The sequence below is a fragment of the Galeopterus variegatus genome, unplaced genomic scaffold, assembly GCF_000696425.1.
Source record: "Galeopterus variegatus unplaced genomic scaffold, G_variegatus-3.0.2 Scaffold454, whole genome shotgun sequence".
Taxonomy (NCBI): Eukaryota; Metazoa; Chordata; class Mammalia; order Dermoptera; family Cynocephalidae; genus Galeopterus; species Galeopterus variegatus.
The window spans coordinates 216,285-230,485 of NW_007726565.1; the positions used below are offsets into that span (position 1 = coordinate 216,285).

The 14,201-nt window shown below is 50.1% G+C and overlaps 1 protein-coding gene across 1 annotated transcript in view; it reads right to left on the reverse strand.

Moving 5' to 3' along the window:
• Positions 1-3,559: 3,559 nt before the first annotated feature.
• Positions 3,560-14,201, reverse strand: part of MOV10L1 (Mov10 RISC complex RNA helicase like 1) — a 57,895-nt gene continuing 47,253 nt past the window's right edge. Inside the window, 5 exon segments of the mRNA XM_008568950.1 lie at positions 3,560-3,861; positions 3,864-3,899; positions 4,551-4,642; positions 4,803-4,940; positions 5,624-5,731. Coding sequence (XP_008567172.1) covers positions 3,828-3,861; positions 3,864-3,899; positions 4,551-4,642; positions 4,803-4,940; positions 5,624-5,731 — 408 coding nt within the window. The 3' untranslated portion in view covers positions 3,560-3,827.

Below are 14,201 nucleotides of genomic sequence, written 5' to 3' on the forward strand. Positions count from 1 at the left end.
GACTCTCCGGCTCTGGCCAGGTGGTCTGCAGGCCTGTCCAGGGTGAGAAGTTCTGCTCTGGCAGGTGTGACTGCATGAGCGTTTGGTTGTCTGCAAGGGATAGGACTCAGAACTGCTTTGACTCAGAACTGCTTAGACTCTCCGGCTCTGGCCAGGTGGTCTGCAGGCCTGTCCAGGGTGAGAAGTTCTGCTCTGGTAGGTGTGACTGCATGAGCGTTTGGTTGTCTGCAAGGGATAGGACTCAGAACTGCTTTGACTCAGAACTGCTCTGACTCAGGGCAGGCTGAGGTAAGCAGCTCTGCTGTCCATGTGCCAGTGGTGGCCTGGGGTGGGCAGTGCAGGCAGAGCATCCCACCTTGGGCCACCACCTTCTATACCCTCAAGGTCCACACTGGTTTTCTCCATGGGAAGGTCACCTCATGGCCCCAAATGGCTGCTGTAGCACCTGCCATCACGCCTGCCAGCAGCAGGGGGACGCAGGGAGGAAGCAGGACACAGCCTCCCCCTGAAGGATATTTCCCAGGAAAGACGCATAGTCCTTTTGCCAACACTATGGGATCCTAACTCCTTGGGAGGTCAGAAACTTGTCTTTGTTCTGGTATTCAAGAGTCTGGCTAAAATTCAGGGGTTCTGCAATGACAGCAAGAAGCAGACAATATTGAGGAGTACACAGTGGTGCCTGCTATAGGAGACAAGAGTGGAGCAAGAGGGTCATCCACGTGGTGGTGACGGGGCTCGGGTTTCGTGGGGGGTGCGGCAAGGGCTGTCGGGACACAGCTGCCGTGGGAGGCGGGGGCACCAAGGGCCAGGCCCACCCAGCTGGCTCTGAAGGCAGGATGGGTTTGGGGTGCCTGCTGCATGCTGGGTCATGTATCCAGGGCTGGAGTGTAGGTCAGGGGGTAGGGCGTGGCACCTGAGGGACGGCCAGGAGAAGGCGGCGCTGAGGCTGCAGAGAATGTGCTGCAGGAAGGACGACCCATGAGGCAAGGCCCTGACCACAGTCAGTGGACACTGCAGAGCTGGGCAGTGGGTCAACCTCCTTGGAGGTTGGAGGCTGGGGCCAGAGGGTGCTGGGTCGGGGCGAACTCGGCACAGGGAAGGGAGGCGGAGGGACAGGAGGCAGGGAGAATCGTCTGCCGAAAGGTGTGGTGGCCGGAGAGGACCCAGCCATGGAAGGACCTCATGTCTTGTGCTGTTGGGATGTCCAGCAAGTATGTTTGGGAGAGAACAGTGGGGTGACCTGACCTCACCACAGCAGCCTGTGCTGCTGAGGGGCCAGGCTCCCGAGGCCGTCAGATGGAGAAAATGTGGTTCCCAGAAAAATGCCTCCCAGAGTTACTCCCTATGCAGTCCCTGCCCCAGACTCTGGGTCCTGAGACATGCTGATGACAGAATGGCAGGAAAGGACCCTCCTGGGGGAGAAGGGACTGACCTGGGTCCCTTCAGTCCCCAACTGTCCTGCCCTGGTGCCCTCACAGGGACCAAACCACAGCCCCTTGGGCTTCTCCAGCTGGGAGCAAGAGAAAGCGGGTGTCTTTTCTGGGAAGCCAGCACACATCAGGCCTCCCAGATATTATTCCTGGTCACCCGGCTGACGCACACTTCCTCCTGAGGCCACTGGTTCTCTTGCTCATTCTGAGGAAGGGCCAGGGCCAGGGCTGCTCCCCAGGTGAGGGAGCAGGAGGGCAGAGGCTGGCCAGGTCTGCCCCGCCAGCAGGGCCCGGGGCAGGAGTGGGGATGTGGGTCCTTGCAGCAGTGGGTCTACCTCCGCCCCATCCTCGGCCGTCTGTCCTCCCCTCATCATGCTCATCTGCTGGCTGCTGCCTCTCCAGGAACGCAGCAGACACTGTGGCTTCCCCTCCAGCCCCGTCAAGGAGCAAACAGGTCACAGAGATGGGCTGGTGGGACAGCCTGAGACCGCATGGCCCCCACACCAGAGTGAGGTGGGTCCATCCCACTTGCTCCAGGCACCTGGCCTGCTGCAGTGCTGCCTAACTGATGTTGACTCAGTCATGAGCCTGAGTGTGTCCTTCCTGAGTCCACTGCGCCTGGTTCTGCGGCTGGACATTCTTCACTGAAGTGCCTGACCAACTGGGGTCTGAGTCCCTGGCCGCACGAGCATTGCTGATGGAGTAGAGGCTCTTCCTCCACCTCTGGGCAGCTCTGTAGAAGGGTGCACCCTAGCCCCATGACCCGCTCACCCACGCTCCCTTTGGACTCAGGTCCGGCCACACAGTGGAAACTGGCAGGTCGGCGTGGTGCGCCTCACGCAGCAGTGTCCTTCCTGGGGCCCCGAGTGCAAGGGCAGCTCAGACTTGTGCTGAGCATCTACTGGGATGGGACTGACCTCTGAACACCCCACAGGTCATTCCTGACAACACACCCCATTTTCCCTGGTCAGCAGCATGACCACACTCACAGATCCTGTCCATGCTCTGCCAACTGACCCCAACAGCCACTCATGTGGCATAGTGGGCTGGGTCCCCAGGTCTTTAGGTGGTGCCAAGGCAGTTGGACCCCAACACTGCCCCAGCCCTTGGTTTTTGTCCCTCCCACCGTGAAGTTTCATCTTCCTGCTAACCACCAGCTTCCGTGTCTGCCCCTCCTCAGCCACACAGGGCAAGCTCTGCTGAGGACTGACCCTTGTGAGGGCTGAGTTAGGTTGGTGCTCCTGTCCTGGGAGGTCGCCTGGCTTAAAGCAGCACATGAGCACTTCCTGGGCCTACCCTGGGCCGCTGTCCCCCGACCCAGAGACCAAGGCCTGCTCCACATAAGAGCCGGCATCACAAAGGGAGAGGCAACCTGGGCTGTGACCAGGGCCCAGTGTGCAGAGCCTGAGTTGGCCTTAATGCTCTACTGTCACTGTCTGGAAATTCTTGGTAATTTTATCCCCAAACTGGTGTTTGTACAAGTTTGGGACCATGGCACCCACAAGAGAGCAGAAATTATCTCCATGGGTGTGTCCTTTGTTCCCTGCTGCTCCATGATGCCCACGAGACCCCCACCTGCCTGCAGAGGGCTACGCCTGTGTCCTCCATGTGTCTGGGGCCAGCACAACACAGGACTCAGCCCTGCATGTCTTCAGTTGCTGCCCTGTTATGTCCATGTGCATTTTACTGCTGGCCCAGAGATGTGTGTCTAAGGACAGTTCACTCAGTACCTCTGGGGTGGGGTCCCCAGGCCTTGTGCTATTCCCCAAGGAACCCATCCAGGTGCTTACTACTCAGTACCTCCATGGCACAGGGGCAGGCAGCCCAACTACACCTACCCACCAGCACTGCAGCCCAGGGCAGGCAGGACACTGGCTCCCACCACCCACCCGGTCCCCAGGCAGAACCTCACTATCTTGGGCTCTGCCATGGTCAGCCCGCAGCTCTCTCCTGAGCAGAGCTGGCAGCCTTGCCTTATACTCAGTTTGCCTTATGCCCAGCATGTGGCTGGCTCAGGACAGAGTAGAGGACGGTGGGGCCACCTCTGAAGACTGTGGCCAGTAAGGCGACAGAAACCATGTGAAATCCTGCTTGTCACCAATATGGACACATTTTGAGATAGAAGGGCGCTGAGGATTACTCCAGTGTTTATTTCTGGGGTGGGGTGGTGGTGACTGCCCCATGGCAGGAACAGGCTGGCGTGTATCAAAGGTAGCAGCAGCAACAACTCAGACTGACCTGACAGTCTACCCACCCATATGTCCACGTCCACATCCACAGGAGTCACAGAACAGATAGAAGCAGCAGCACAGGCTGGGCTGAGCCCAGGGTCCACAGGGTGAGACACACGGTCTCCGGTCCATCAGCCATCAGGCATCAACTGGGCTCCTGACACTTCTAAGGTCCTGAGGATCCTGGCACTGCTGGGCAGTGCACAGGGAGGGGGGAGCCACCACCATCGAGCCAGAGCTGCAGGTGGAGAAGGGAGTCAGGCTCCCACAGTGGCTAAGAGCCTCACTCTTCCCAACATGGTTTTTCTTTTTGCTTTTGGTGGCTGGTTGGTACCGGGATGGAACCCTGGACCTTGGTGTTATCAGCGTAACACTAATCAGCTGAGCTAGCCGGCCAGCCCTGTAATGTGGTTTTTATACAGTAAAGGGGCACTTTGTTTACCTCTTCAGGCTTAGTGAGGGACAAGGGAGTCAGGCTCCCACAGTGGCTAAGAGCCTCACTCTTCCCAACATGGTTTTTCTTTTTTCTTTTGGTGGCTGGTTGGTACCGGGATGGAACCCTGGACCTTGGTGTTATCAGCGCAACACTAATCAGCTGAGCTAGCCGGCCAGCCCTGTAATGTGGTTTTTATACAGTAAAGGGGCACTTTGTTTACCTCTTCAGGCTTAGTGAGGGACGGGTGACACCGACCCTAAGTGTCCAGGAAGGAGTGGCCACTGCAGCCCAGGAGGGCAAGTGGAGAGGAGTGAGGGCAGTGGGCCTGCAGCTGCTGTGGGGTTTGGGTGTGTGTGGGGCCCTGAGTGGGGGATGGGGGATGGCAAAGAGCAGGGGCAGGGCGGGCAAATCCCAAACCAGCCCACCCTTCAGGAAGAGAAAAGAAGCGCTCACGTTTGCAGAGACTGCAGCTCGGGAGGTAAGTTGCATCCTGTGTAAACACCATTGGTGATACTGTATTCCAACAAAGCTCCAAAACAGGGATCCTGTTGTGAACAGAAGGAGCTGGCATTAATATGAGTGAGGCCCAAGTCTCCAAGTGGTGCACACATGGCTCCCAGCTCAGTGGTCATCTCTGGATGACTTGGACCCTTTCCCCCAGCCCTCCCTCGAATGAGTCACAGGCCACAGTGTGTGCAGACTCACGTGGACAAGAACGTGAGGGTTTCCCAGTACAATCAGCAAAGCTTTGGGTCTGGTGATTGCAACATTAAATCTTTTTGAGTTGGACAAAAAACCCAAAAAGTACCGATCATCTTCAAATCCATCTTCACTTGACCGTACCTAAAAAGCACAAAGATGAATAAAATGATATTTTAAGGTTTTCTGGTATGAAAAGAAAGTCCTGTTATAGGAAAACATTTAGAAATGTTAAATAGCAGTATGGCCTCATTTTTGGTTAAAAGGGAAGCAAGTGGGGGCGGGAATCAAAGCTCACTGTTATTCTGGCTATTGACAGGGAGACCCCCAAACACCAACGATGGTAGGGTTTTAGGTGATTCTTACTTTCTTTTCTGTATCTCAATTTTCTAAATTATATGCAATTACATGTACTGTTCAATAAAGATAACTTAAAAACAAACAAAGGAGCTGGAAGTGTCGACCTCGACATCCACAGACGGCAGAGCTGCAGCCGCCAGGGCGGTGGGGCTGACGTCAGCCTCCCCCTCTGCTCCGCAGCAGCCTTGCCTGCTGACACCTGGTCCCTCCTCCTCCAGCACAGTTACCAGTTCTTCCTGGATCTTTTTTCCTTACTTTTTTGTTTCCCTGATCTTTGAATTGTTTTTCTGTTTTTAAGAACATTCTGTAGTTACTGCTTGCAACGGTGCTGTGGTCTAGGAATCTTACTTACCCTGCAACTTGCCTGTCTGCATCACTGACCAGCCTCTGCCTTTTACCCAGAACCCAATGAACACCAAGTGACTTCACAGCACAGTGGCTATCCCACTGAAAATGGAGATACCTACAGTTGAAATGATGATAACCAAATATTCTTGCCCTTGGAACTCCTCTACTGATCCAACCTTTATATCCATCAGATCAACATTTTGCAAAAGAATCTTGATTTTCTCCACCTACAAAACACATTAAAAGAAATATTAAAGCTGACGTTACACAAATATGATCATTTCTTTATATTAATCACAGCTTAAACCAAATATTAACTGATGGAGTTTGGATGTGTTGTCCCCCCAAAACTCATGTGAAACTCTGATTCCCAATGTGGCAGTGTTGGAAACTGATTGAGTCATGGGGGCGAATCCCTCATGAATGGATTAATGCTCTCCCTGGGGGAGAGGGTAGTAAGTTCTCGCTCTATTAGTTCCCATGAGAGCAGGTTGTTTAAAGGACCCTGGCACCTTCTCTCTCTTGCTTCCTCTCACCATGTGATCTGCTTGTACCCACCAGCTGCTGCCACTTTTCCACCATGAGCAGAAGCAGCCTGAGGCCTGCGCCAGATGCAGCTGTCCCAGAATCGTGAGCCATATAAACCTGTTCTTTATAAATTACCCAGTCTCAAGTGTTCTGTTATAGCAACACAAAATGGACTAATACAGTAATTAACCAATGTGAAATGGTGCTTTTCAATTCTGTATCATCTTTCTCTAAACTGATTAGAACACAAATCCCAATTTTAGATAAATTGGGGAAAGGGGTCAATACTTATTAGGAAAGCCAAGATTCATGTGGAAAATCCCCTGCCCCACACAAGCACAAGGCAAGGATGGAGAAGATTCATTAGTTGAGAAGTGAAATGTGTGTCTGCTGTGTAAAACCGAGATATATGTGTCTGCACCCACAGCTGTTTAGGCTCCAGGGCGACTGATAGGCTGCTGTGGCCAAGACTGTGGGCTCCAAAGTGCCCAGGCTCAGGAGATAGGCCCAGACTTCATGACTGCCCGGTGGGGTGAGGGGACAGAGTTCAACTGAGGTCTAGGAGCCCCTCTCGAGGGGACCTAACGTCCCAGGGCATGAGAGCCGTTGCAGGGCATCACAAGGGAGGAAAGTGAATGCTGTGGAAAGCAGCCTGCGAGCTCGAGAAAGGAGAGCTTGCTCCTGAACAAGTGGAATAACTGAGCAGACCAAAAAGGACTTTAAATCCTCACATTTAAGGTCTTCAGAGACAAAGGAAGGAAAAATATCCATAGCAAGAACAGGCTATATTGGTAAAAAGAAAAAAAAAATTGAAATCTTGGAAAAAAACAGTATGGTAATTGAAACAAAACCCAACAGATGGAGAAATGCTGACCTCACACAGCAGGAGGAGGCCAGGCCAGGTGAGCAGGATGTCAACCTGGGGACAGTTACCAGGGCTGCCTGGCAGACACCGTGAGAGGCATTCAGAGGCAGAGGGCAGATGAGAAGCTGGACTCTGCACTACAGTTCCAGGGCAGAGACTGGGGTGTGGGGGCATCAAAGGAGGACAACTAACCACACTGCAGACCAAGTGCCAGCTGAGAGCCCAGCAGGGGGGAAATCACACGTCAACATCTTGTGGTGAAACTGTAACATCAGGAATAAAGGAAAACTACGAAAACAAGACACTACTTAAAAATAAATTAGTACATGCTAGAAGACAACGAGGAAACAGCAGAACTAAAACTTAAGAGTGAGGTGGTTTAAGTAAATATATTTTTAGGCAAGTTCTAAGATAATTTGCCACTCATACGCCTTTGCTGAAATAACTACAGAAAAACAAATGTCAGAAGAAAGACAAACCTTGAAAAAGAAGTGAGATGAAAAAAGCAAAGGTAAGTAAAAAAGAAACCCCCAAACAAAATCCCAAACAGCTAAGGTATGTTGATAAATTGTTGCCAAGGAGAAAAATATACGTTTCTGAAAAAACATGGAATTCCTAAAATTCATAAAGAACAGAGCTGAGTCACCACATAGGACACACACTCTCAGATGTCACCACATAGGACACACACTCTCAGATGTCACCTCATCACAAAGCTCAGAAGTGAACCTGTGTGGTCCTGTTGGAGGGTGGGGCCCAGAAGACCCCTGCCCTTGAGATGAACTCAATGAATCACTTAGAATAGGACAAGGGTGGGGGCTACTCAGTAAATGCTGATGGGGCAACGGGTCACACACAATGGGAAAAATAAAAGTGATCCCTACCTCATCCACACTCAAAAATAAATTCCAAGTGGATTAAAGATCTAAATGTGAAAAGTGTGCACTTAAGACTTTCAGAAGAAATGTCTCTCCACCTTTTTGAGTCCTCTTCAGTTTCTTTCAGCAGTGATTCATAGTTCTTGTTGTAACGATCTTTCACCTCCTTGGTTAAATTTATTTCTCGTTATTTTTTTTGGTGACTACTGTAAATGGGCTAGCTTTCTTGATTTCTTTTTCTGCTAGTTTATTGTTGGAGTATTAAAATGCTACTGATTTTTGCATGTCGATTTTTGTATCCTGCAACTTTAATGAAATTGTTTATCAAATCTAAGAGTTTATAGTCTTTAGGTTTTTCTATATATAGGATCATGTCATCTGTACGCAGGAACAATCTCACTTTGTTTTTTCCGATCTGGATGCCCTTTACTTCTTTCTCTTGCCTGACTGCTCTGGCTAGTCCTTCTAATGCTATGTTAAATAGGAGTGGTGAGAATGGGTATCCTTGTTTTGTTCAGAAGGAAGGTGGGAAGATAGTTCATGGCAGAGAAGGATTCCTTAGATGAAAAACAAAAAGCATGAACTGTATAAAATTATTTATACATGTGACTATTTTAAAATTAAAAACATATACCTAACAGAAGAAACGAGAAAGACAAGTGCAGCTGAGATGACCATCATAACACACACGACCACCCATGGCTTTCTGCAGAATACATGTTGAAAAACTACAAGATGCTGAGGAAAAAACACACTGAAGACCAACATTATTTGAATAGGCAACAGTGACGAAATGGCCAAAATACCATATGAAAAGATTCTCAAATCACAGATGATCTCGAGGGAAATCTCACAACACCCTCCTCCCCACTTTCCACAGGACGCCAGCTGAAGGGGTGTGGACCCTAACGCATGTGTCCCACATGGCCCGGCAATGCTCAGAGCATCCCCTCGCATGACCTGCATGTGGGCTTGAGGAAGGGTTTCTGGTGATGAGAAACCAGACGGGGAGGGCCGGCCCAGTGGCGCACTGGAGAGTGCGCCGCTTGGGAGTGCGGCGGTGCTCCCCCGGAGGGTTCGGATCCCATGTGGAGACCGGTTCCTGCTCACTGGCTGAGTGTGGTGAGGGCGCGACACCGAGGGTTGCAATCCCATTACTGGTCAGTAAAAAAAGACAAAAAGGAAAAAAAAAAAAGAAACCAGACGGGGAGCAGGTCGATGGAGACCAACAAGGCAGGCGCTGCCCCAACACCTGCCCTCAGCCACCTCAGGAGCTGTGGTTCTCACACCCATTTACAGACCAGCAAACGAAGGCAGAATACCACAGTGTGACAGCATGGGGACAGGAATCTTGCATGGGCTCCATACCAAGCCCCGCTGTCCTGTGCACCTTTCTGTGCATCACATACCAGAGAGCTACAGGGGACTTCCCCTGGTTCTAAGTGCCAGGACACGGAAAGCAGGGCAGGCTAGTCAGGCCCTGAAGGAGGTGGGGCAGCAGCAGCTGTTCACGCGAGGCCTCACCCTGCCCCTGGCTGGCTGTTCTCATTAACCTTCCTATCACCTGCTGACTGCCCAGCTCGACTTGCCAGATGACTGATTCATTCATTTAAGGAACTTGGAGGCCTAGTATGTGCCAGATTCTGGGCTGAAAATTGAGGATGAAAGGTGAGCATGGCAGAGTCCTGGCCAGTCCTCAGGAAAAGCCACAGGTTAGTGGAGAAGCCCTGAAACAAACAGATAATTAACTCGAGGTAGCTGTGCAGTGATGAAGGTTAGGGCGGAAGCCATGGACACTTCACCCAGCCTGGGGAGACCATAGCAGGTCTTGAGGAGTGATGCCTGAGCAGAGTTTCAAGGGTAGAAGGTGCAACTTTGCAGAGCAGAGGTCACCACAGTGAGACCTGTGGTGTGAGTCCCTGGGTGCTGAGAGCCAGCCTGAGGTTACAGGAGCTGGTTTCCACTGGACTTCTATTAGGGGCAACTGAAAGGCTCCAGGTTAGAACAGAATCCAGGCAAGATGGCAAGAGCTGAGTGGGGACAGCTCCCCCAGAAGCAACTATATAGCCAGAAAAAAACAACAAAAATAACCTTTCATCGTTCGGGAAATCAACCAAAGACACACACAATCTAAGAAGTGTTTATGCTTGAAAAACAGCTGAACAAGAGTGCCTGTGGGCTCCCCTCACTTGGTGGTGGCCCAGTGGTGCTGCCAGGGGTGGTGACCTCGGAGACAGGGAAGCATGAGGGCCGAGGGCTCCACTGGCCTTGGCTGGGGACAAGCATGTTCCTGGCTGAGGCTGTGCACATGTATGGAGGAGACAGGAAAGGGCCCAGTGGAAAGTAGCAGCCAGGAAAGACTAAGACAGCCCGAACTTTACACTCACCTGCTACACGCTGACCCACTGCAAGGGGACGGCAGCCCTACTGGCTCAAGGTGTTGAACACAACCCCTGTCCAATTGCTGGCCAACCACTAAGCTGCACAGAAACAGGGGTCACCCCAGGAAGCCAGGTTTAAAAATAATCTGTCCAATTGCTGGCCAACCACTAAGCTGCACAGAAACAGGGGTCACCCCAGGAAGCCAGGCTTAAAAATAATAATAATTAAAAAAAAAAACTCAGAAGGGACATCAGTTGTCATCCAATACATGGAGACCAAACAAAAATAAGACAGCAACAGTAACCTCCAGGGGAAGATCAGAATCCACAGTTGATACAACATATTTCCTAAAATTCCTAATTTTCAACAAAAAAATTAAAAGACATGCAATGGAACAGGAAAGAGTGACTGATGCTCAAGAAAAAAACATCACAGAAACCATCTGTGAGTGCTTCTCGGTGTTAGGTTTAGCAAAGACTTCATGGAAGTCATTACAAATACATCCAAAGAACTAAAGGAAACCATGTTAAAAAAAGTATAAGGGTTCCTGTCAAGATGGTGGAATAGACGGTTTCCAGCATCACTCTCTCCCACAAATCAACCAATCTACAACTATGAAAATGTAACATCAGCCAAGCTGGGGCTGCTGGTGCTCAGGGGAAGAGGAGGAGAGACCTACGGAGTTCATGAAGGCTGGAGAAACTATGATGAGAGAAAAAACTGCTTGGAGCATTTTGGGCCACGGCTGCTTTAAGGCTGGAGTTGCTGAGTGCATGGAGCAGGAGCCAGCAGAAGCCACAGCTGTGCCCTTCAGATGGAGTTACTTGGAGGCGGCAGGGCAGAAGAGGGCCTTGGTGGCCCCCAGGACAGCAAGACCACTAATAGGTTTCCCATGGACCCACGCAGGAGCGAGGAGCCAGAACTGAAAAAGGGGACCATTCAGAGGCCAGTGAGTTAGCACAGGACCCATCCCATGGGAAGTGTTTGGAGCATGGGCAGTGGGGGAGATGGGCCCACTGGGAGAACACTGGGACACAGCAAGGACAGCTGACCCACCCCCCAATCAGCACAAGACCACTCAGAGGAGATTGGTCAGTGATGTAGAATTGCATGGGGTGCAGTTTGATGAAAAAACTTACCAGATCAGAGTTTCTACACAACCCAGATCCACCAGGTCTCTGGAGAGCTGGAAATACCTATAAAGTCAACCATTAAACCCCGAGCTGCACAAGCCTTCCCTAGGGAAACAGCAGCAAAGCAGCAATTTAGCTCAACCATGGCTCCCACAGGAAGTTCCCCCATTTTAGAAGTAAGCAAAAGACAAAAAATTAGTCCTGGCCTAAGCACACCACTACTGCCTTGGGGCCTGCCTGGGAACCAGAGGCTTGGAGCTGGGGACCGGACCACACTCCCACATCCAGGCATGCCACACCAACGCCTTGGGGCCTGCCCAGGGACCTGAAGCATGGATCCAGGGACTGGACTCCCCTCCCACAACCAGGCACACCGCGCCAGTGCCTTGGGGCCCGCCTGGGGACCTGAGGCATGGAGAAGCGGACCGGAACCACCTCCCACAACCAGGCACACCATGCCAGCGCCTCAGGGCCCACCTGGGGACCTGACACATGGAGCCAGGGGCCAGATACACCCCACAACCAGGTACACCACCAGCGCCAAGGAGCATGCCAAAAACATCACCATCATGTGGGTGGCCCACCACAGCAACCACAGTAACCATGGCTGCTGTGAAAGCGTCTAGATGCCACAACCACTGCACAGATGGTCTGCCAGCCACTGAAGGGCACTGACACAAGGAGAGTCACCAGCACAGATAAAGAAAAGAAGAGGATGTCTTTCTCCACAAAGCCCATTCCAGAGGGACAGAAGAAGCATCTGCTCTACAATAATATTGGGGGACCTGAACATACCTCTCAGCATTGGACGGATCATCTAGGCAACAAATAACAGAGTAGCCATTATTCTTTCAGAAGGAGAGAAGAAATCTAGGGTAATTGGGGGGGGAGGGGAGAGGGAGAGGGGGATGGGGAGAGATTAGACAAGGGGTATAAAGAATAATTATGATTTGTAACAATATATATGCTAGTAATATTGATTTGATCAAGATATCTCAATGTTGAACCCCCAAAATATGTATAATCAATTTTGATTCAATAAAAAAAAAGTTTAAAAAAAAATTAAGGGAAATATAACAACAAAAGAATTCGCAGGACAGAGACAGAAATTATAATAAAGAACTGTGGAAATTCTCCAGTTGAAGTCCAATAACTAATTCAAAATTTACTAGAAAGGTTAACAGCAGATTCGAGATGGCAGAAAGTGGTGAGCTTACAAAACAGATCAATAGAAATTAGCCAGGCTGAAGAAAAGAGAAAATAAAAGACTGCAGAAAAATGCATAGAGCCACAGCGATCTGTGGGACAACATCACACAAACCAACATACATAAAGGAGAGTCTCAGGAGAGGAGAGCAAGTAAAGGGGCAGAAAAAATTTGAAGTTATACTGGACAAAAACTTCCTAAATGTGATGAAAAACATTAATTTACAGATCCAAGAAGCTCAATAAACCCCAAGTAAGATAAATACAAAGAGATCCACAGCCAGATACATCATAGAAAACCAGTGATATCCAAAGACAAATGAGAAAAACAACACATCCCGCACCTTGTCTGAAACTGCAGAGCCAGGCACCATGCAGTGACATAGTCACAGTGCGAGAAGAAAGTAAGACCAACTCCAGCTGAGAATTGTATGGCCAACAAAACTGCCCTCTAAAAATGAGAAGGAAAGAAGGATATCCCTGAGCAAACTGAGATCAAAAGAACCTGTTGCTAGTAGACTTGCCTTACGAGAAACACCACAGCAAGTTCTCAGTCTGAAAGGATACAATACTACCTTTTTAAAATCTGGTAGTACGGGATTAATTTTCCTCACTCATTTCCAACTGAGGATTTCTTACCATATTTACCATCTCAGAAAAAAGCAAGTGAATAAAGTGGGATAGGGTAGGTTGGTTACTTAGGAAAGGTAAAATACAGAAAATTAATTTAAGTAATAATTAAGAACATCAATATGTTAAAACTCAGACAGCCCAGCAAAGTGTGTAGGCCCTGCGTGGGACAACTTCATGGTGTGTGCCGGAGGGAGCCTGCCGTATGTGTCCTCGGGTCAGCGAGGCGGTGTGGCAGACGGCCCTAACACCTAATGGTTAGGAGACAGGACTCAGGGTTTGAATTTGGTTCAAACACCAACTAGCTGTGTGATGTTTGGCAAATTCTTACCTTCTTCAAGCCCATCTCCTCTCTACCACTGGGAGAACGAGGCACTCACTTCACAAGGTTCCAACTCAGAAAAAAGGAAGCACTGGAAGCACAGAGTGTAAAGTCTCTGAAGGCTCTGACTGCTGCACCGCACGTCTGCACGTGCTCGGTACAGGCCACCTGTGGTCATGGTCGTCTGTGTGATCAGCTTCTGTTTGCCCTCTTGGGGGTTTCTTTCCCACGATTTGTTTGGTGGTCTGTATACCACAGGGATAAAGGCTTGATGACTGAAATGCATTTGTCAGTCATGGAATGTATCTCTGTCCCCTACTATAACTCCACTTCAATTCTCTGTGTCTGTGTGTGTGGGGAGTGTCTGGTTGTCATGATAAGTGAAGAGTGTTCCTGAAACTCAGCACCGGGGGGCCAGGAATGCTAACTCACCTATAAGTATTAAAGAGTTGTACAAAATGAGAACTATCCCATTCAAAAATACCAATAGTGGCCCTTTTGAGAAACACTAGTTTAATAGAGCTAAGATTGACAAACTTTTTCCAAAATGAGAACTATCCCATTCAAAAATACCAATAGTGGCCCTTTTGAGAAACACTAGTTTAGAGCTAAGATTGACAAACTTTTTCTTTTTTTTTTTGTCTTTTGTCTTTTTCCCGTGTCCGGCAACGGATCGCAACCCTCAGTGTTGCCCCCGTACCGGACCGGGGACCGGCAACGGGATCGCAACCCTCGGTGTTGCTCCCGCGCCTC